Source organism: Garra rufa, chromosome 8 (assembly GCF_049309525.1).
Source record: "Garra rufa chromosome 8, GarRuf1.0, whole genome shotgun sequence".
NCBI classification, from domain to species: domain Eukaryota; kingdom Metazoa; phylum Chordata; class Actinopteri; order Cypriniformes; family Cyprinidae; genus Garra; species Garra rufa.
Genome location: NC_133368.1, coordinates 7,080,782 through 7,102,175, shown reverse-complemented (window position 1 = coordinate 7,102,175; position 21,394 = coordinate 7,080,782). Strand labels below are relative to the sequence as shown.

General features: G+C 36.4%; 1 protein-coding gene across 1 annotated transcript in view; it reads left to right on the top strand.

Annotated features, from left to right (window-relative positions):
- Positions 1–18,191, top strand: part of ptprna (protein tyrosine phosphatase receptor type Na) — a 34,069-nt gene extending 15,878 nt beyond the window's left edge. Inside the window, exons 10-23 of the mRNA XM_073845542.1 lie at positions 563–649; positions 756–835; positions 940–1,004; positions 9,839–10,048; positions 12,216–12,428; positions 12,835–12,982; positions 13,478–13,551; positions 13,712–13,789; positions 13,951–14,070; positions 14,154–14,320; positions 17,015–17,068; positions 17,158–17,222; positions 17,301–17,374; positions 17,453–18,191. Coding sequence (XP_073701643.1) covers positions 563–649; positions 756–835; positions 940–1,004; positions 9,839–10,048; positions 12,216–12,428; positions 12,835–12,982; positions 13,478–13,551; positions 13,712–13,789; positions 13,951–14,070; positions 14,154–14,320; positions 17,015–17,068; positions 17,158–17,222; positions 17,301–17,374; positions 17,453–17,524 — 1,507 coding nt within the window. The 3' untranslated portion in view covers positions 17,525–18,191. The remainder of the gene's footprint in view (positions 1–562; positions 650–755; positions 836–939; positions 1,005–9,838; positions 10,049–12,215; positions 12,429–12,834; positions 12,983–13,477; positions 13,552–13,711; positions 13,790–13,950; positions 14,071–14,153; positions 14,321–17,014; positions 17,069–17,157; positions 17,223–17,300; positions 17,375–17,452) is intronic.
- The last annotated feature ends 3,203 nt before the right edge of the window (positions 18,192–21,394 follow it).

Below are 21,394 nucleotides of genomic sequence, written 5' to 3'. Positions count from 1 at the left end.
TAAATAGAATGTTCAGAAGAACAGCACTTATCTGAAATAGATTTTTTTTGTAACAGTATTATAATCTTTCTTTTCATCTAATAATAATAATAATAATAAATGTTTCTTGAGCAGCAAATCAGCATATTAGAATGATTTCTGAAGGATCGTGTGACTGCAGTAATGCTAAAAATTCATCTTTGATCACAGAAATAAATTACATTTTAAAATATATTCAAATAGAAAACAGTTATTTTAAATAATAAAAATATTTCAAAATATTGCTGCTTTTGCTGTACTTTAGATTAAAAAAAATCAGGCTGAGCAGAAGAGACTTCTTTAAAATCATTGAACATCTTACTGTTCAAAAACTTTTGACTGGTAGAGTATAATTTACAAGAAATTGAAAGGAAACTCATTCAAGATCAGTTTCTCCTCCTGAAATATATGGTGTGTGTGCCTCTGATAATTTCCTGATGTATTTGTGTTAACATAGCTGAATGTTCCTTGAAATGACTTTAATTTATTTGTGCTGAACACTCAAAATAAAACAAATCTATGTCTTCCTGTGTTTTCCCTCCAGTCCTTTAAGTCTGTATGATGGGGTGAAACTCTTAGAGACCCTGGCAGAGAGAATCCATCTTTCCACGAGCAGCTTCATCAACATTAGGTAAAGTGTGTGTGTGTTTGCATTGGTAGATGTAGAGACTGATAGATTAGTAAATAAAGGGTGAGAATGAAAGAAGCCGCAATTTATCGGTTGTTTGTCTCTGCAGCGTGGTGGGCTCGGCTCTGACGTTCAAGATCCGACAGAACTCTCTTAATCTCAGCGCGGAGGATGTGGCCAATAAAGCCGGTGAGTGACAAGCCTTCTCGTTTGGACCGTTAAACTTTGATGAAAAAGAAAAGGAATGAGCAGGCACTTTTTTGATTATAACATTTATCGTCTTTACATTGCAGTAGCTGAGAAGAATTTCCTCGAGGGTGAGACAGGATTGAAAATCATCCAGACTGGAGTGGGAGAGGTGGGAGTGCTGTCTATATAAAATATCTCTTTTTTTTCTCCAACCGCAAACTGCGAAACCCACACATTCACTGTGATCAGCAGGTCTATAGATTAGCGATTATGGGAACCGGTTGGTATAATGAGGCACTCTCTCTTGTCACTCAGCAACAGAATTGGCCACACAGGTCATTATTCTCTACATAACCACCCTCATCAACCAAACAGGGAGCGTTCTCATTGAAATTCATAGATTGTACAGTTTCGTCCATCTATTATGTACAGATCACGCACCGAGATATAATTCCCAGTTCTCATGAATCACTCTGGCGTTTAATACTGAACCGAACAAGGAGGGCATTTGAAACGAAATGTTTTTGAAATCGTCACCGTTCATCTCGGACTGTCCCCACTGTACCGTTCGCGCGTCTCAAATCCTCCTGCGTTTTTTCCCGCTGTGCCTCATTTCTCTCCCTCACTCATTCTTTCTCTTCTTGTCCCATGCCATTCTCCCCTCTGCCATTCTTTTGGCCCTTCTCTTTTTGTTACCTCTGCCTTTGACCCCTCCCCATCCCTTTCTCCCCCTCTCCCCCACTTTCTTGGGTGGCTTTTGTGCTCGGTGCATATTGAGGCGTTCTGCTCTCCCTCGCTCGCTCCCCTTTCACTTTGTACAGCTGTTGCAGGCCCTTGAATGCAGAATAATGTCTTTTGTTGCATCCGGCTGCTCATATTTTTAATTATTCTTTCTTGTTCTATTGTGGGCTGTGACACTTTCTTTGCTGTGAAGTGCACGACGTACGAGTGAGCGAGCGTGTGTGTGCGCTCTCTCCCTGTCCTTTATCTTATAATTTTCTCTCTCTGCCTCAGTAATGAGACCTGCTTGCACCTGACTGTTTTTGTCCGCCTTTTATGGGGATAAATGCTTTTCTGCTTAGGCTGTTTTGTCTCTCTGTGCTTCATTCTCTCTCTGTGAGTGTCTTTCTTTACTTCACTTCTCTTCTTTAATGAATTAAAGTTTTTACGTCCCACGGTGACATACACAGCAATGCCCTTTCAGCACTCCCACTGAGATTGCACTGAAATCTTATTAAAGGGATAGTTCACCCAAAAATTCAAATTCTGTCATCATTTACTTACCCTGAGATATTTAGGGTTGCTGGTCCCCATTGGCTTCCATAGTGTTTTATCCATACTATGGAAGTCAATGGGGACCAGCAGCTGTCTTCAAAATATCTTATTTTGTGTTCAACAGAAGATTTATACAGTTTTGGAACTACATGAGTAAAAGATTTTTCATTTCAAGACCGAATTTTTTTTTTTGGGTGAACTGTTTTTAAATGTACCCTGGGACTTTTATATTTATTGGATTAAATCCTTTTCAGCTTAAAATACACTACCAGTCAAAAGATTTTGAATGTTTTTTAAAGAAGTTTATTCTGCTCACCAAGCCTGCTTTTTTATCCAACGTACAGCTAAAACAGTAAAATTGTGAAATATTTTTATATATCTTTATATCTATTTAAAATAACTGTTTTTAGCATCATTACTGCAGTCACATGATCCTTTAGAAATCATTCTAATATTCTGATTTGCTGCTCAAAAACATTTATTATTATTGGTATAAACTTGTTATGTAATAACATGTAAACATTTTTTATGTTATTATTATGTTGAAAACAGCTGAGTAGAATTTTTTTTCAGGTTTCTTTGATTAATAGAAAGTTCAGAAGAACTTTTGTAACATTAGAAATGTCTTTATCATCAATTTTGATCAATTTAAAGCATCCTTGCTAAGTAAAAGTATTAATTTCTATAATTTCTTTCCCCAAAAAAGAAAAAAAATTATACTGACTCCAAGCGTTTGAATAGTAAAGCGTGTAATGTTACAAAAGCTTATTATTTCAGATGAATGCTGATCTTTGGATCTTTCTATTCATCAAATAATCCTGAAAAAATGTACTTAACTGTTTTAAATATGGATAATAATAATAATAAAAATGTTTCTTGAACAGCAAATCAGCATCATAGCATGATTTCTGAAGGATCATGTGACACTGAAGACTGAAGTTATGAAGCTGAAAATTCAGGTTTGATCACAGGAATAAATCACATTTTAAAATATACTCAAATAGAAAGCAGTTATTTTAAATAGTAAAAATGTAGATGCAGGCTTGGTGAGCAGAATGTTTAAAAAAACATTCTTTAAACATTTGACTGGTATTGTATATCCATCTTAAAGCATATTTATCAGTGGTGTCAATTGAAACACTTATTATTCTATAAATCTTTGTCAGGGTACTTTACCCGTATTGTCCCCAGCTTGTGCGATCTCATATATCTTCTGTCGTACGGTTATTCCAGATGTGAAGGCTCAGTGTTTGTGTCCTTGCCAAACCATATTACTTACAAACCCCTTTTTTGGGCCCATGGCACTTTCCTTACACCCCATTCGTTGTACCCCCCCCCCCCCTGCTCCTGTTGCTTTCGGCCCATTTTTCCCCCTCCTCTTTTCTCTCTCTCTCACGGACGACCTATCCAGGGCATCAATACCACCCCCACCCTACCATTTCACCATCAGCAACATGTGGAGCTGTCGCTACGGCAACGACGTTTGATGTGACAAGTGGCGGCATTGGTTGAATGGGGCTGAGAGGCAGCGAGGCCTTCATACGAGTCGGACACAGCTCTCGGGGAGGCACATTCTCTCTCTCCCCTCCCTTTTCTTGTCCTTCCCATTTATTTTCACTCATTTACCTTTGCGCTCCGGCACTACACGTATGCCACTCTTTCCCTCCGTTTTGGGTTCGTTAACTGCCGGCTACTTTGCTTATGTGCTTAAGTTTTCCGACCGGGGATGCTTGGACTGTGAGGAGGCTTGAAAATGTGAGATTGAAGACCGTCCTGCTCGTGTGATGTAAAGAGGTATACGGTCTGAGTGTCTGGAGAGCACACAAGATGTGTGCCGGTGAGTTCTGTTTCATACTAGATCTGATGCTGAAGGCCTTTATGCAGGATTTAAATGCTGAGATGTGTACTGTTTTTGGCTTATGATTTAATTTCCTTTTATTTTGAGTAAAAGTGTGTGCATATAGATAAGCTATTTATCGATTTAAGAATCGATCAACATACTGATGCCATTAATCATGTCCTGATTTGTCAGATTTCATTTAATTTGAACATTTGTAAAAAAAAAAAAATATATATATATATATATATATATATATATATATATATACATATATATATATATACATATATATATATATATAATATTTTTTTCCTGTCTATGTAGAAGTTAAAGAAGGTAGAAAATGTATTTTAATTTTTGTATTTTAAAATGTATTTTAACAAATCAGTTAAAAGCAATGACACAGATGTAAACATTTCTGTATTTAAAGCGTTTTGTACACAATATATTGTAGGCTTTTTCACTTATGTGAATCAAATGCACATTAAATAGTAAAATATTTATTTTCTGGTGACTAAACAACACTAAACTAGACTAAAACACTAGCTTAAACTTATAAGAAGGTATTACATTTCTTTAGTTTCAAAATAAATAATTTCTAACAGAATTGTCTATATATATATATATATATATATATATATATATATATATATATATATATAAACTTTATATGTGACCCTGGACCACAAAACCAGTCTTATTTAGCATGGGAAAGTTTGTAGCAATTGCCAAAAATACCCCCCAAAATTATAGATTTTTCTTTTATGCCAAAAATCATTAGGATATTAAGTAACAATCATGTTTCATGAAGATATTTTGTAAATTTCCTAACGTAAATATATCGAAAAATAATTTTTGATTAGTAATATGCATTGCTAAGAATTTCATTTCGACAACTTTAAAGGCGATTTTCTTAATATTTAGATTTTTTTTCATCCTCAAATAGCTGTATCTCAACCAAATATTGGTATATTACAAACCATGCATCAATAGAAAGCTTATTTATTCAGCTTTCAGATGATGTATGAATCTCAATTCACAAAACTTGACCCTTATGACTTTTTTGTTTCTTAATATTTATTCGTAAATGTAAAACACATTTTTATAGCATCTGTGTCATCATATCTAACCATATTAACATATTACTATTTGAAAAATGATGCTAAGACTTAAAAACACTAAAAATGAAAACTTAAAAAGCAATTACCCACATGCATTTAATCTCAGTTCACATTTTCAGTGTTATTCAGCTTGGCATATTTATGAATGTGTGCGTGCGTTGTGTGTAATATGCCATGTGTTGGATGCATAAGGCACGTATATGTGACGAAACATTTTAGTTAAATTCTGTTTTTAAGAATTTTGCTTTTGAATAGCGATGTCAGGTGGACCGGTTGCTGTGGTAACAGGGCAGAGCAGGCTGGATGAGTGAGATGATGTAATCCGTTTGTAGTCATTGCAGGTGCACCTAAGTTCATAGTATTTCTCTTGGTTTCGTGTGCTAATTAGATATTATTGCAAGGTCGTAAAAAAAAATATCACATACTGCTAAAACCACTCATTTAGTGACTCAATGTTACCTTGAAATACATTTCATTGTCCTTATAGGGTTAGACATTTTTCTTTTAATCATTTTCTAGTTTCCATCTAGAATGCTATTTCAAATATTGTATTGAAAGATGCAAGAGGGAAAAAAATCATTCATTACAAACAACTCTCCAAAGGTTTTTTCATTTTAAAGGAAACTTAATGAAAACCGCACACCTTCTGCTGTGCAATATAGAGGCAGCGAGACGACGGCAGCGCTGAGAATTCTGACGAGTCATAGTCTGAACGCCTCTATCAGATAACAGCAGAGTCCCGCTGAATTGTGAAATCAATTCACAGCGAGTGAATGGAGCAGAAGATACATAATGGGACAGACGGACTGATGAAATCTTAGATCACCGAGAGCCTCGGAGACGGTCGGTGCTTCATTTCTGACTCGGGGCCGTGTCTGAATTGCCTATTGTGATTCAGAGTGCGAAGCTCTTGGTGATCTTTGCCCTTAGGATCTTCCAAAACAAACAAGCGCACACACCGCTGTACGTGTGTGTTTGTGTGTGTGTGTGTATCTGCTTTTTTTTGTGGCTGAGGTCAAAGGGCTCGGTAGATGTCAGCGGGGTCATGGGGAACGGCAGAGGGGTCCTGGGACCCTGAATCCTATTTTCCCGCTTCTTGAGGAACAGATGTTTGAATTATGCTTCCTCGGCCAGCAGCTCATTGTGATTCAAATGCACATTAGTATTCGCAGCGCAGCGACATGTTCGTATATGTGTTTTCTTTAAGTATGTTGTGAGGTTATTCCTCACGTATCACCCTCTCCGGACCCCTTTTACCCCTCCTTGCATAGAGTTTTACTCTCTCGCTCCCTGTAACCATGCTTTCTCTCCTTGCGATCAGTTGCTTTCTCCGCCTGCCCCTCTCAGACCTTGGGGGGCCTTTGTCCTCTTGTCCTAAACCAGCTCATTTTTCCTGCCTGCTCCCGTGCTCCATTCTAAAAGCCTGTCAGTCTTCCTTTCGGGGCCTCTCTGGAGTAGCAGGTGAGGCGCCCCACACCCTTTATCTCCTCCCCCATTGTCCTTCCGTCCAGTCGCGCACCCTTGCTTCAACGCCACCGCCCCCTCCTTCCATCTCCTTCAATCTCTCCTCTGGAACATTCTTCTAGCTTTTCAGGAGAAAAGGCCGAATTTGAGTGGGAACAAGAGGGACAGAATGAAACGTGTGAGGAGCGGAGAGGGAGAGTGGGTGTGAGGAGGACAGGGAGCGAGGGGGAAAATGGTTGATGAATTTCGAGAAAGGACAGAAAAGAAGGGAAAGCGTCCTGACCTCTTTGTGGTCAGACTTAAGTGCTTATTCACTCAATCTTTTTCTTTTGCTAGCTCAGCTCTAACGGTTGCAGAGCCTGTTCAGATGGTGGTGAGGTGTCAGCCTAAAGGTCTGTTCCACTTTCTCAGAAAAACCTGTGGGGGCCTATGAGAAAATTATAGCCAGTGTAAGAATAGGTTGTTAGAAGTTCGTGTTGCAAGATTTTTTGGTACTTATATGTGTCATTTGGTAACATTAATGTATTAACTAACATGAACGGACCATGAACAATACATTTACTACACTATTTATTCATCTTTGTTAAAGTTAGTTAATAAAAATACAGTTGTTCATTGTTTGTTCATGTTAGTTCACAGTGTATTAACTAATGTTAACAACTTGTGATTTTAATAATGCATTAGTAAATGCTGGCATTAACATTAAGATTGATAAATGCTGTAGAAATATGGTCCTTCTTAGTTCATGTTAACTAATGTAGTTAACTAATGAACCTTATTGTAAAGTGTTACCCATTTTTTTTTTAAGTTTACAACTGTATTAATCCCTCAGGGGGAAAACTGAATAGTAATATAAAGTTCCGTCATATAATCAAACTATCTCAAAAGATTGTTTAGTTGTATGCAGTCAATTTACAATTGTTTACAGTAACTTTAAAATTGAGATTTCATTGAAATAATTTGTCAATAATTCTCTGTCCATAATTCTTTGAAAATATAATTTAAAATATTGAGCAATGTGTACTAAATGAAAATAATTTTTTGATCAACTTTGGTTAGTGTAAAAGCCATGTAGTTTAATAGCTATAATACACAATATTATTAAATATTGAGCATTATGCACTAAAGCAAAACAATTATTGCATCAGCAATAATTATAGCATGCATATAATTCAATTGAATGCAGGAATTAAAATAGTTTATTTGAAAGTAGGAAATAAGTTCCTGCTCTTTTGGTACATTTTCATAATAATTTTCGTGCCAAGTATTAATTGATATTCTGGAAACGAGTAATATCAATTTTGGTGATAAATGACAATTTAGGTATTAATGACAGTTGTGTGATTATGTATATGTTGTATTGTCATCTTAAAGGTTTATTTTTCCCCAAAATGAAAATTTTGTCATTAATCTGTCACCCTCATCTTGTTCTATACCCATAAGACCTTTGTTCATCTTCTGAACACAAATGAAGATATTTTTGATGAAATCCGAGAGCTTTCTGACCCTGAATAGACAGCAACGCAACTGACACGTTCAAGGCCCAGAAAGGTACTAAGGACATCATTAAAATAGTCCATGTGATCATTCAGGGTCAGAAAGCTCTCAGATTTCATCAAAAATATCTTCATTTGTGTTCAGAAGATGAACAAAGGTCTTACGAGTTTGAAAAGACATGAGGGTGAGCAATTAATGACAGAATTTTCTAATTTATTTTAGCATAAATGTAGTTATTAATAACATAAATCAAACATAAATTTACCTGAGCAAGTGCAGTTGTCTGATTATGTATTTTTAATAATCCTAAAGGGATAATTCACCTAAAAATGAAAAATCTGTCATTAATTACTCACCCTCATGTCGTTCCAAACCTGTAAGACCTTTGTTAAACTTCAGAACACAAATGAAGATATTTTTGATGAAATCCAAGAGCTTTCTTACACTGCATAGACAGCAATGCAACTGCCACGTTCAAGACTCAGAAAGGTAGTAAGGACATCGATGAAATAGTCCATGTGACATCAGTGGATCAACCTTAATTTTAAGAAGCTACTAGAATATTTTCTGTGCACAAAGAAAAAAAATAACGACTTTACTTGCTAGCTTTCTGGGCCTCGAACGTAGTAATCACATTGCTGTCTATGCAGGGTCAGAAAGCTCTCGAATTTCATCAATAAAATTCAATTAATTTCTGTTCCAAAGATGAATGAAGAAATTACATGAGGGTGAGTAATTAATGACAGAATTTTCATTTTTGGGTGAACCATCCCTTGGTAATTTATTTTAGCATAAATTTCGTTATTAATGCCATAAATCAAGCATACATTTACCTGACCAAGTGGAGTTGTGTGATTAGGTATTTAAGTCTTACAGAGACTTGATTTATTTTAGCACAGAGGATATTCTCTTTTATTCGAATAATTGGAGTAAAATGTTTAACATTATCCCATACTATAACACACAAAGATACCAAAATAAAACCACCCAAAAGTAAGGATTAGAGCGCACATGAATTAAAAAGATGTGCCAGCGAGCGTTACGTACTAAGGTGGTTTCGGTAGATAACGGCACATATTATTCAGCGTAATAATGTAGGCGTATTGACAATAGCATATTTCCTCTGCTCTCCTCTCTCATTTCCTTTGCTCACCGTGCTGGCCATGGATTACATTGAGCATTCTGTTGTTGCCATGGCAGCGCTACGGCCTGTTCTCCCCTGCTGAGGCTCCCAGACACCATGGCAACACCAACAGGCAGGGGTTGGAGACACGGGGGCAGAGGGCTGGGACGGCGGCTGCATGACATCAACAATCATTGCAACCATTCGTTTTCTGGTTCTCTCAATGCATTATAAGTAAAGAGCATGTAAACCAGTATGAGAGAGGGAGATGGAATAAAACTGAATGAGAGTGTGCGAGAAATCCCCTCAGAGTGATTGACCCTGCATCGTGTGGGGGATTTCCTTAATTGTTTACTTGCTGGTAATTATTCAGCGGGGCGGGCGGGTCACTGACTTTCTCTAATTATTTCGGGGTGGCACGTGGCTGTGCGTGTGCGTCTGGGTTGCCAGGGTAATTAGTAGTCGATGATGACATCCGACTTGTTTACACAAACACAGAGAGAGACAAAAGAGGGACGAGGGAATGTAGGAAGGACACTGTCCTGTGCCAGAGAGACCACACAAACGCTGCATCTTTATTTAGTTTGATTAAAACGATCTCTGAAATGTTATTAATTAAAAAAAAATGTATGTTGTCTCATGTTTCCTATATTTGTCTTTTTCTTTTTTCTCTCTTGTCATAGAGGAGCGAGGGGCGTGGCTTGCCCCAGGCCACACGTGTAGGGGAGGGTTCGCGTGGGGTCGTCCTGACAATGGTGGCCATGGCATGTGTGGGCACGGTGTTGTTAGTCGCCCTCGCGATTGCCTGTCTCCGACATCATGCCCGTCAGTTAGCCTCTGGCAAATTGGGTTTGGGACCAGAAGCCGGTGCGGAGACCCACTTTGATTACCAGGTACAATGTTGAACACATGGAAATACAGAAAGAGAAAGATACAGAATGACTTATATTTACTGTGTCGTCCAAAAAGGAAAATGTAGTCAGAAGGACACAAGTGTGCCTAAAATAATTAAAAATTGGAAAAACACATTTCACAGAAACAATTAAATGGCACATATGTGACCCTGGACCACAAAACCAGTTTTAATTAGCATGGGTATATTTGTAGCAATAGCCAAAAATACATTGTATGGGTCAAAATTATAGATTTTTTTATTAATGCCAAAAATCATTAGGATATTAAGTAAAGATCATGTTCCATGAATATACTTTGTAAATTTCCTACCGTAAATATATCAAAACTTAATTTTTGATTGGTAATATTCATTACTAAGAACTTCATTTGGACAACTTTAAAGATGATTTTCTCAATATTTAATTTTTTTGCTCCCTCAGATTGCAGATTTTCAAATAGTTGTATCTCAGCCAAATATTGTCCGATCCTAACCCGCTTCTTTATTCAGCTTTCAGATGTTGTACAAATTTCAAAATATTGACCCTGGACTGGTTTTGTGGTCTAGGTTCACATATCGCATAATGAAAAAAATCTTACCATCACCAACTTTTCAGGAGCCTGAAATGCCTTTTGGGTCTTTGGGTCTTTTAGGCCGCATTCAGTGATCAAAAACCATAAAAACAGAAATATTGTGAAAAGTTCTTATAATTTTAAATTACGGTTTTCTATTTTGATATATTTTAAATAGTGCTGTCAATCCATTAAAAAAATGAACAAATTAATCACATTTTTCTGAAATTAATCAAAATGAATCACAATTAATCTCACCTAACATTGAAGTTTTTAAATATACTTTTATATTGTAGTAATTTCACATTCAATATTCAAATTAATGTAGAAACAACATAAAGACTGTATAGTATGTTTAATATTTGTTGAATATTTTTTATGACTGAAGGTAAGTATCCAGTACTGATACCAATAATACTGATGTCTCTAGGACATTTTTCCTAATGTTTAACCATTGACTATAGCCATTCAACATTATAGTATAATTGAGAGCTATCAATTTGAATATTTATTAGACTAAAAAACAACAACTTTTTTTAAAACTGATTTAAGTTAAAAAGCAATCTTCGCATAAACCCATTTTTACCTGTGCCTTTTCGCAAGTAGGAAATATACAGAAATTGAATTGAAAATTGAACACTAAATGCTAAATTATATATAGATGAATCCTTAAAGTTAACAAAACAAAAGTTATTGATTTCCTCTTTTTTCTATTGTTCTTTGATTAATAGACATCACAGCAGCTGGGTTATTACCTGATTTGGCTGCTATTACTTTAAGAGCTGCCGCTGCTGAACGTGACACGGATCTGATACGTATGCTTGTAGTTTATTTCAAGCTTTAATATGAAATGATATAGAGTACAGTATAACGACTGACAGGACAGGTAAATTAGTTTTTACTGACATATGGCCTGACAACATCTCATCTGACCGCAGTTCACTGTTGTTCTACTGAAGCTTTCTCATCACTGTTTGACTAGTTAAAGTGTGCGTTTGAAAAGTCTCCCATTTGATGTGGTCATAAAGACATTCCGCGACTAAACAAACAGAATTCTTGTCAAGAAAAAAAGACAGAAGCAGCAGTTGTGAGTGGGGTGGCCAACCCTAGCCCCGCCCCTGTGTTAACGGCGCTTAATATTTTTAAACGCTGTTAAACTGGAAAAATGTATCGCCTGCGTTAACGCTCATTTTGACAGCACTAGTTTTAAAATGTAATTTATTCCTGTGATCAAAGCTGAACTTTCAGCATCATTACTCCAGTCTTCAGTGTCACATAATCCTTTCAGAAATCAGTCTAATATGCTGATTTGATGCTCAGGAAACATTAATTATTAGTTTTTTTATGAATAAACATTCAAAAGAAAAGCATTTTAACAGCATACAGAAATCTACAGTAACATAAATGTCTTTACTGTCACTTTTGATCAATTTACTCCATTTTAACCAGGTGTAACTAGCATGTAATCAGCATAGTAATTGCATTTAAGTTCATCTGATGTTGAGTATTAGTGATATTGATGATTATTGATCTGAAAATGTAATTTAAAACATTAATGCTCAGGCAGTAATGATAACGTTTCCCTGCATCTCTCAGGAGCTGTGTCGCCAGCACATGGCAGCCAAGTCATCGTTCACTCGTCCGGAGCCAGGCGGTCGACGGGGGACCGACACATCTAGAGTCAGCAGTGTGTCGTCTCAGTTCAGCGATGGACCGCAGCACAGTCCCAGCTCTCACAGCAGCACACCGTCCTGGAGCGAAGAGCCTGCGCAGTCCAACATGGACATCTCTACCGGACACATGATACTGGTACACAGCCACAAAAGCATTTTACATATGCAAATTATAATTCAGAATTCACTGTAATATGCTGCATCTTTTTATGTGCTATGAAAACTGAGAATCTTTCTCTAATTAACAGTTATTGCACTACAATTTCTGACTGTTCAGCACATATCAGTAAATAGGTTGCATACCTGCTTGCACAAACCAAATCTATATTTAAACATGCACAAAACTACAGGAAATTTAAAAAGAACTATTAGAGTTTTGTGTCTTCTTGACATATTTAAGTCAGTTCTGAGGCTTAAGTTGTGTCCTGAACTAAAATCTGGAGTATTTTTGTCATGTCAAGTTGTTTATTAGTTGCATAGAAGCAAAATAGGCATTTCATGAGCAGTCAGAGGAATGCCTCAAATCCATTTCTGTTGTTCAGGCATATATGGAGGACCATTTGAAGAATAAGGACCGTTTGCAGAAAGAGTGGGAGGCTCTGTGTTCGTACCAGGCTGAGCCGAGCTCTGTCTCTATTGCCCAGTCTGAAAGCAACATGGAGAAGAACCGCTATCCTGACTTTGTGCCCTGTAAGAGCAATGTGCCATTTATTTCAGTGATCTCATCTATTTACATTACAGTAAGATTTTTTTAAAAGACACATAAGGAGGCATTTATAGTGTTATAAGAGTTCTATTTCAAATAATTTCTGTATTTTTGAACTTTTTATCCATCAAAGAATCTTGAAAAAGTATCAGTTTACACAAAAATATTAAGCTGAAGAACCATTTTCAAAATTGATAATAATAACTGTTTTTTGATCAGCGAATTAACATATTAGAATGGTTTCTGAAGGATCATGTGACACTGATGACTGAAGTAATGATGCTGAAAATTCAGCTTTGACATCACAGGAATAAATTACATTTTAACAATATATTAAGATACAAAGCAGTTAATATTAATATTAATATTACAGGTTTTAATGTATTTTCGATCAAATCAATGCAGCCTTGGTAAGCATAAGAGACTATTTTTATATAAATTGTTTTCAGTATGTTTAATTAAAACATTTTATGTTTTAGATGACCATTCGAGAGTGAAACTAAAGGCAGAGGTCAACCCCTCCAAAGAGGACTACATAAATGCCAGCACTATAGTAAGGAACGACAATCTTTATTCCACTACAGAACGTTTTTGCTGCTAGCACTAATATGTATGTTGGATAAGTAAATGTTTGTTTCTCTATATATACAAAAAAAGTGTAAATGTGATCATGTCACAGGTAAGGGTTTTCATTTTTCTATCTTTACCCATAGATTGATCATGATCCACGTTTACCTGCTTATATTGCGACTCAAGGACCTTTAGCACACACTGTTGCTGATTTCTGGCAGGTAAGGTGCACATGTTGAGAGTAATGTTGACATTATTTAGATTAAACAAATATTGAAATTGTTTTAATTTTTTTTAAAAAAAGGAAATATTATTACATTGCATCTCCTATATAAATTATTATTTATGTACTGACACTGTGTTTTGGTGCATATGCGATTAGATGGTATGGGAGAATGGCTGTACTGTAATAGTGATGATGACCGCTCTAGTGGAGGATGGAGAGAAACAATGTGAACGTTACTGGCCTGATGAAGGATCATCTTTATACAACATCTATGAGGTGAGAAACGTTCAGTGTAATTGCTCTAAACATACCTTGTGGCTTTTAGTTTTCTACTCTTTACTACCTATTTTGTGTCTCAGGTGAATCTCGTATCTGAACACATCTGGTGTAAAGACTTCTTGGTTCGTAGTTTCTACCTGAAGAACGTTCAGACTCAAGAGACGCGCACTCTGACCCAGTTTCACTTGCTGAGCTGGCCTGCACAAGGCATTCCCTCCTCCACACGCCCCCTGCTGGACTTCCGCAGGTACTGCCACAACCCAACATTGCATTCTGATAGGACTTCAAACAGATTACGCACACATCAGCCTCAAAAAATTCTGATGGGGAAATAATTGACAATACAGCAATAGCAAAACAAATTTGTTAAAAAGTAATAGTGTGCAAATGCTTGTCAAATAATAGAGAGAGGCAGCATCTTTTTTGCATCCCGTGACTCAGTATGTTCTCATAAAGAATATAATGTTGAATTCATGTGGCATAATGTTCGCAACCGGTCTTAATATTGAAAATACTGGTGCTAATGATTTTCAAGTAATATTTTACAATAGCAGCACCACTGGATACAATTTTAGAGGGAGGCAGCATCTTTTTTGCCTCCCTTGTGCTTAGTATGTTCTCATAGAGAACATAATGACAAATTCATGTGACATAATGTTCACAACTGCTCTTAAAATTGGTAAAACTGGTGGAAACTGATGGATAATTACAGAATAAACAACATTTCCACTAAATCACGTCGCAAATTGATACTGAACACAAAACGGTGAGTGAGACAATTTTTTTGTGAGCGTTCTGTTAAATTAAAGATGCACCTGTGAATATCTATATTAAAGATTTGTTGACTTAACAATAGCCAAAAAACAGCTAGAAACTAATAAATGTGCTTGTTAGTCATTGATTTGATTTTTCATTTGATTGTTTTTTTTCTAAATATGCATAAACATAATGAGTAAATACTATATTTAATTGTATAATAGTATATTTCCACCATTGAATAAAATTGTGACTTCTTATCTCACAATTCTGTTTATACCTCTTGCAATTTAGACCTTTTTCTCAGAATTGAGATACAAACTCGCAATTCTGACTTTTTGCTTAGAATTGTGAGATATAAACTCTTAATTTCGAGTTATTAAGTCAGAATTGCGAGATGAACTCACATATTTTCCTCCTCAAAACTGGACTTTAACTTGCATAAGTTTATTTCTTGCAATTCTGACTTTATATCACATAATTCTGAGAAAGAAACATCTGAATTGTGAGTTTAAGTTTTTCTGACTTCATTTTTCAGAATTGCACATTTTTATCTCGCAATTCTGACTTTTTATCTCACAGTTCTGTTTACACCTCTTGCAATTCTGAATTTTTGCTTAGAATTGTGAGATATTAACTCTTAATTTCAAGTTATTAAGTTTATTTCTTGCAATTCTGACTTTATAACACACAATTCTGAAAAAAAAAACATCAGAATTGTAAGTTTAAATCTCACAATTCTGATTTCATTTTTCAGAATTGCACATTTGTATCTCACAATTCTGTTTACACCTCTTGCAATTTTTAATTGAGAATTGAGATACAAACTTGCAATTCTGACTTTTTGCGTAGAATTGTGAGATATAAACTCGCATATTTTCCTCCTCAAAACTGGACTCGCACAAGTTTATTTCTCGCAATTCTGACTTTATATCACACAATTCTGAGAAAAAACGTCAGAATTGTGAGTTTAAATCTTTTTGTGAGATTTGTGAATTTGTCAGAATTGTGAGTTTAAATTTTTTCTGAATTGCACATTTTTATCTCTCAATTCTGACTTCATTTCTTGCGATTCTGAGTTTATATCTCTCAATTATGAGGAAAAAAGTCAGAATTTAGTTTAGATCTCACAATTCTGACTTTATTTTTCCAAATTGCTAGTTTATATCTCACAATTATGACCGTATAACTCATAATTGTGAGTTTATATCTTACAGCTCGGAGAAAAATGTCAGAATTGCAAGTTTATATCAAGCAATCATGAGAAAAAAAGTCAGAATTGTGAGATAAAAAGTCACAATAACCCTTTTTATTTTTTATACAGTGGCAGAAACGGGATTCCAAAGTATATTTAATATCTTGTTGATAAAAACATACAAAATGTTGATAGTGTAAGGTAAAAAAAAAGTGTTTAAATGCATAAAAGTGAGTAAATATAATATTTAAAAGCATCTTTAACAATATCCAAAAAATATTACAAATAAATAAAAGTATGTTCATAAAAAATACCAAAATGTCTCCTTGATAGCACAAGGTAAAAGGTGTTCTCCACATGTCTTTGACTCAGAAACTTAAAAAAATATTAAATTCAATAAAAACTCAGTTTAGACACATTCACACAGTGTCTCATTGCAAATACTTTCCCTACTGTTTTTCCTCACCCTAATATGAGGATCTCCTTCACACTTGGGATTCCCTAAATATCTGTGGATGTTTTCTTTACCTTAAAGTCGAGTCCTTCCACGTTCCTCTCCCTGAATGCATTTGCACTTTGGACCTTCCCCGTTTGTGCTCGACACGGGCCTTGCTTTACCCCCTGCCTTTCTCTCCTTTTCCTCCCACCACCGTCACTCTCTCTGTCTCTGATGGAGATCGGTAGGTCCCTGGACGTAGCACACCTCCCAGTGTCATTTTTGTGATTTGCAGCTAGTAGTCTGGGTCCAGTTGCATAGTCACAAAAATGATCATTGGTAGATGTGAGTGCAGCAGGAGTGAGGCTTAACGGATGCTCCATCTCCTCTCTCCCCTTCCTTCCCCAGCCTCACGCGTCGCTCAGTTCCTCATTGTCGAGAGAAGAATGACTTGTAGGGTTGAGCAAACTGACCGTTATGCTCATTACAACCAAGCTTTGTTTTTAATTTACGTTTTCTCTTCTATTCTCCCTTTTACTTTTTTTTTTTTTTAGAAAAGTAAACAAGTGCTACAGAGGACGCTCATGCCCAATCATTGTGCACTGCAGGTAAAAGGCTACAATGTGTCTCAGGCTCATCTTTTATTACTGTCATCATTGCGAATGATTGATTTAAATTGGCTTCCTGTTTCAAACAGCAATGGAACTGGCAGAACTGGCACCTACATTCTTATTGACATGGTACTTAACCGCATGGCGAAAGGTAAGAACTTCGTTACTCCATCTAGCTGTTTCATTTCACATCCACGGCAAATGCTCATAGGTTGTTTGTCTGTTTTAGGCGTGAAGGAAATTGACATCGCCGCCACACTGGAGCATATTCGTGACCAGAGACCAAGTATGGTACGCACTAAGGTATGTACAAAGTGACTTAAGCATGTAATTGTGAATGTTAAGAGTAAATTTACACACTAAGCTTGATTGTATCTTCAGGACCAGTTTGAATTCGCCCTGACAGCTGTGGCAGAAGAGGTGAATGCCATTCTGAAAGCCCTTCCTCAGTGAGCCACATCCTACTGTGTCACTATTACATTTATACTCAGCTATTTTAATGCACCTCACTTACTATCACAATCAGAAATGAATAGTCACCCTTTGAAAGACTATGAAAGCTTTCCATATGGTGGAAATGCTTTACAGGGGCCAAATTCTTCAGTCCTAATTGAGTTTCAGGGAGAAATGGTTCTAATTCTTGAACACTGACAGTATAACGTTGTCTTTTTTGTATAAATATATACATACATATGATGTTTAATGTCGAAAAATGCTGATTTTGTTCTTCAGATGCTTTCTTTACAATGGCCAAAAATGCAATTCATGTATCAAATGTAGAAACGACATAAGAACCCACCATGTCTCATGCAGTCAAACATGAGAACATATATGCACAGTCATGTCTGAAGTCATAAACTGAATTGGTTGGAATGTACCTGAAAGGCACCTGTGATATCTTAAGGTTCCTGTCCAATCTCTTACAAGCATTCAGTACTTTCACATCTTTAATGTCTAGTGCAGCCTTTACGTCGTGTGATCACTGTAAATAATTCACAGCGAGCTCTGTTAGTTTATTCCTGTAGCAAACGTGTAGAAAATTATCAAAAAAAGAGAAATATGACTATAATTTTGAAATGGTTCTGAATTAAATGTGAATCTGTGTAGCAGCACTGCTTCATGTGTGTGGCTTCTCTCTTTCATTATGACCATGCAGACTGAACTATGCTATTTATTAAAAGATACATAGACTGTGTAGCCTAACCTTGATGGCTTTGTTTGTAAATAGTCATTGTATTTAGTTTCTGCTAATAAGTTTTGAATCATTAAGGTTTAGAAGGAAAATTCATTTTCCTTTGAATCTTTGACTCATGCAGAGTCAAATGGACACCAAAATTTTAAATTAGTTTTTTTCCGCTATTTTTAACAATTTGAAAAACATACTTTTTCGAACTTGTCCTAGACGGTTTGTCTGATTTTCACCAGAATTGGCTCAGATCATCTTTAAACCCTGCTGGCAAAATATTATATAATTCAAGTTGATTAGTCAAACTGTTTTCGAATAACGCACATATGAATTTGACGAAGAGCACACAAAAATGGATGTAACCTTTTATCTCCGCAACAGTATGGCGTATTGAGACTGAACTTGGTGTGTGTTATAACAATCATGACCTGAGGCTCCCTGCACAGTTTCGGCACAGCACCACCTAGTGGTCAGAAAATATGGAAAATTTTTTACTCATAACTTCTGAATGGTTTAGCCAGAAATCCCCAAATTAGGTCTCATTAGATTCGTGCAGCATGCTGAGTCAAACCATACCCAATGTCAGTAATTTTTCTCATGTCGGCCATTTTGAATTTTGGCATTAAATTCTATATTTTACAAACACATAAGTGTATCATTACAAAACTCGCCACCATGCACTGACGGCACTTAAAAAGTTTGGGGGCAGTGCTACTTTGTGGTCAAAAGTTATACTAAAATGTAAAAAAATGCTAATATTTGATTAAATTGGCCTATTGTAATGACACTGGTGTCATGTATTCTTTGGGTCATGCCGAGAACATAGATACCAATTTTCAGCTAAACTTCCTGTCTGCCATTTTAATTTATGTTAAAATATACTTTTTCGTACACCTCCTAGACTGTTGGTCCAATTTTCACCAAAATTGATTTAGATCATCTTCAGACCATGTTGCCAAAAAGTTACAGATTTTGTGTCAATATACGTAATAGTTATTGTTTAACGCATCTACGAATTTGCTAGAATGATGCCAAACTAAGTATGAGACTGTAAAGTCTCTGCAAAGCTTTGACATATTGACATCAAACTTTGCATGTGCTATTGTCACCTCAGACTGTGCCACATTGATTTGGTAAGAGCGCCTCCTGGTCAAAAGTAATAAACAATTCATTAACCGTTAATAAAGAAATGTACTAAAATGTGAATAACTTTTGATTGCATTAATCTATTGTGATTAAACTGGTCTTAATGTATTCTTTGGGTCATGCTGAGAACATAGATACCAATTTTGCCATTTTCAGCTGAACTTCCTGTCCGCCATTTTAATTTAAGTTAAAAATCTACTTTTTCGAACTCCTCCTAGATTGTTGGTCCGATTTTCACTAAAAATGATTTAGATCATCTTCAGACCATGCTGGTAAAAAGTTATGGATTTTGTGTCAATATATGAAACGGTTATTGTTTAACGCATCTGCGAATTTGCTGGAATGATGCCAAACTGCATCTGAGACTGTATCTCTGCAAAGCTTTGACATATTTATACCAAACTTTGGTATATATTAGCCTGGCTAACGCCAGACCACGTTATGACTTCGTCATGATTCGTGGTCTGGGAACCACATGTTCATTTTCTCGTATTTGAGGCGTGGTTTACGAATGCCCAGAGCCGTTTATTGGGCGCTACGAATGTCTATCAAATGCGCCTGTGCGTAGCTCATAGCCAATCGTTTCAATCATACCGGATGACGTATACAGAGCGATGGTTTAACGCCAAAAGTTGCTCTTTTTTCAAAATAAACTTGCGTTCTAAACTACTTAGAACACTATCTAAGGGGTCGTTCACATGTCGCGTCTTTTGCGCGCTAAAGTTCGTTATTTCAAATGTAGACGCACGGTATGCGCGCGCATAATGGAAGCGACGCGGTTGCGACACGCTCGCGTTTTCCATGCGCAAGCTACAGAGCGGTTTGGAAAGGAGAAAGCGACGCGCCTAGCGTTTTCCACGCGTTTTTAGGCGCGACATGTGAACGGCTGCATTGAATGATAACTTGCTGCCATGCTGGATCCATAGTTATAAACAAACTGCTTCGGTGAGTCGTGACGCATAGAAGGCGTCATCGTCTTGCTGCTCCCTCCCCGTTCTGTGATTGGTTCCCTATCTGAGGTGAAAATTTGGTCCATGGTTTCCATGCTGCCTTCCAACGTGAATAAAATCGCACTGCGCGGAAAGCAGCATGGGGACACCCAGGCTAGGTATATATACCAACCATTGTTACCTCACACTGACCACGCCACATCAATTTAGTAACAGCGCCACCTGGTCAAAAGTAATAAACCATTTATTAACCATTAATAAAGAAATATACAAAAATGCTAATAAATTTTGATTGAATTAGCCTGTTGTGAATATCAAAATATTCCTTGGGTCATGCCGAGAACATAGTCGACCAAACTTCCTGTCCTCCATTTTGACTTGCATTGAAAAAGTACTTTTTCAAACTCTTTCTAGACTGTTTGTCCAATTTTCACCAAAATCGGGTCAAATCGTCATCAGACTGTGCTGACAAAAAGTCACAGATTTGTGTTGATAGACGTAATCATTTTTTTGAATAGCACCACAACACATTTGAGGCTTGATGCCAATCTGTATCTGAGGTTGTATCTCTGCAAAGCTTTGAAATATTGACACCAAACTTTGTGTGTGCCATTATCACCTCACACAGAAAATAACACATTGATTTGATAACAGCGCCACCTTTTGGTCAAAAGTGATAATTCATCAATCATAGTACTAGAGGTCTTTATGATTTCTCAGCCATTTTGACTAAAACCATGACTAAAATGCCATGTGCTTGGACCCTTAATTGCTGCTTGCAGCTATATTTTATGTTTGGTACTATTTGTAAGCCAATAATGGCACAGAGATAACACATTTAACCTTTAAAATCACAAAACAAAACATAGTACCTATTCTTACACTAAGTTTCAAATGTTTGGGGTCAGGAAACATTTCTGACGTTACAAAAGATTTCACTTTCAAATAAATGCTGTTCTTTTGACCTTTCTATTCTTCAAAAATCTTTTGATGAAAAATATTACGGTTTCCACAAAACACTCAGAAGCACAACTAGTTTCA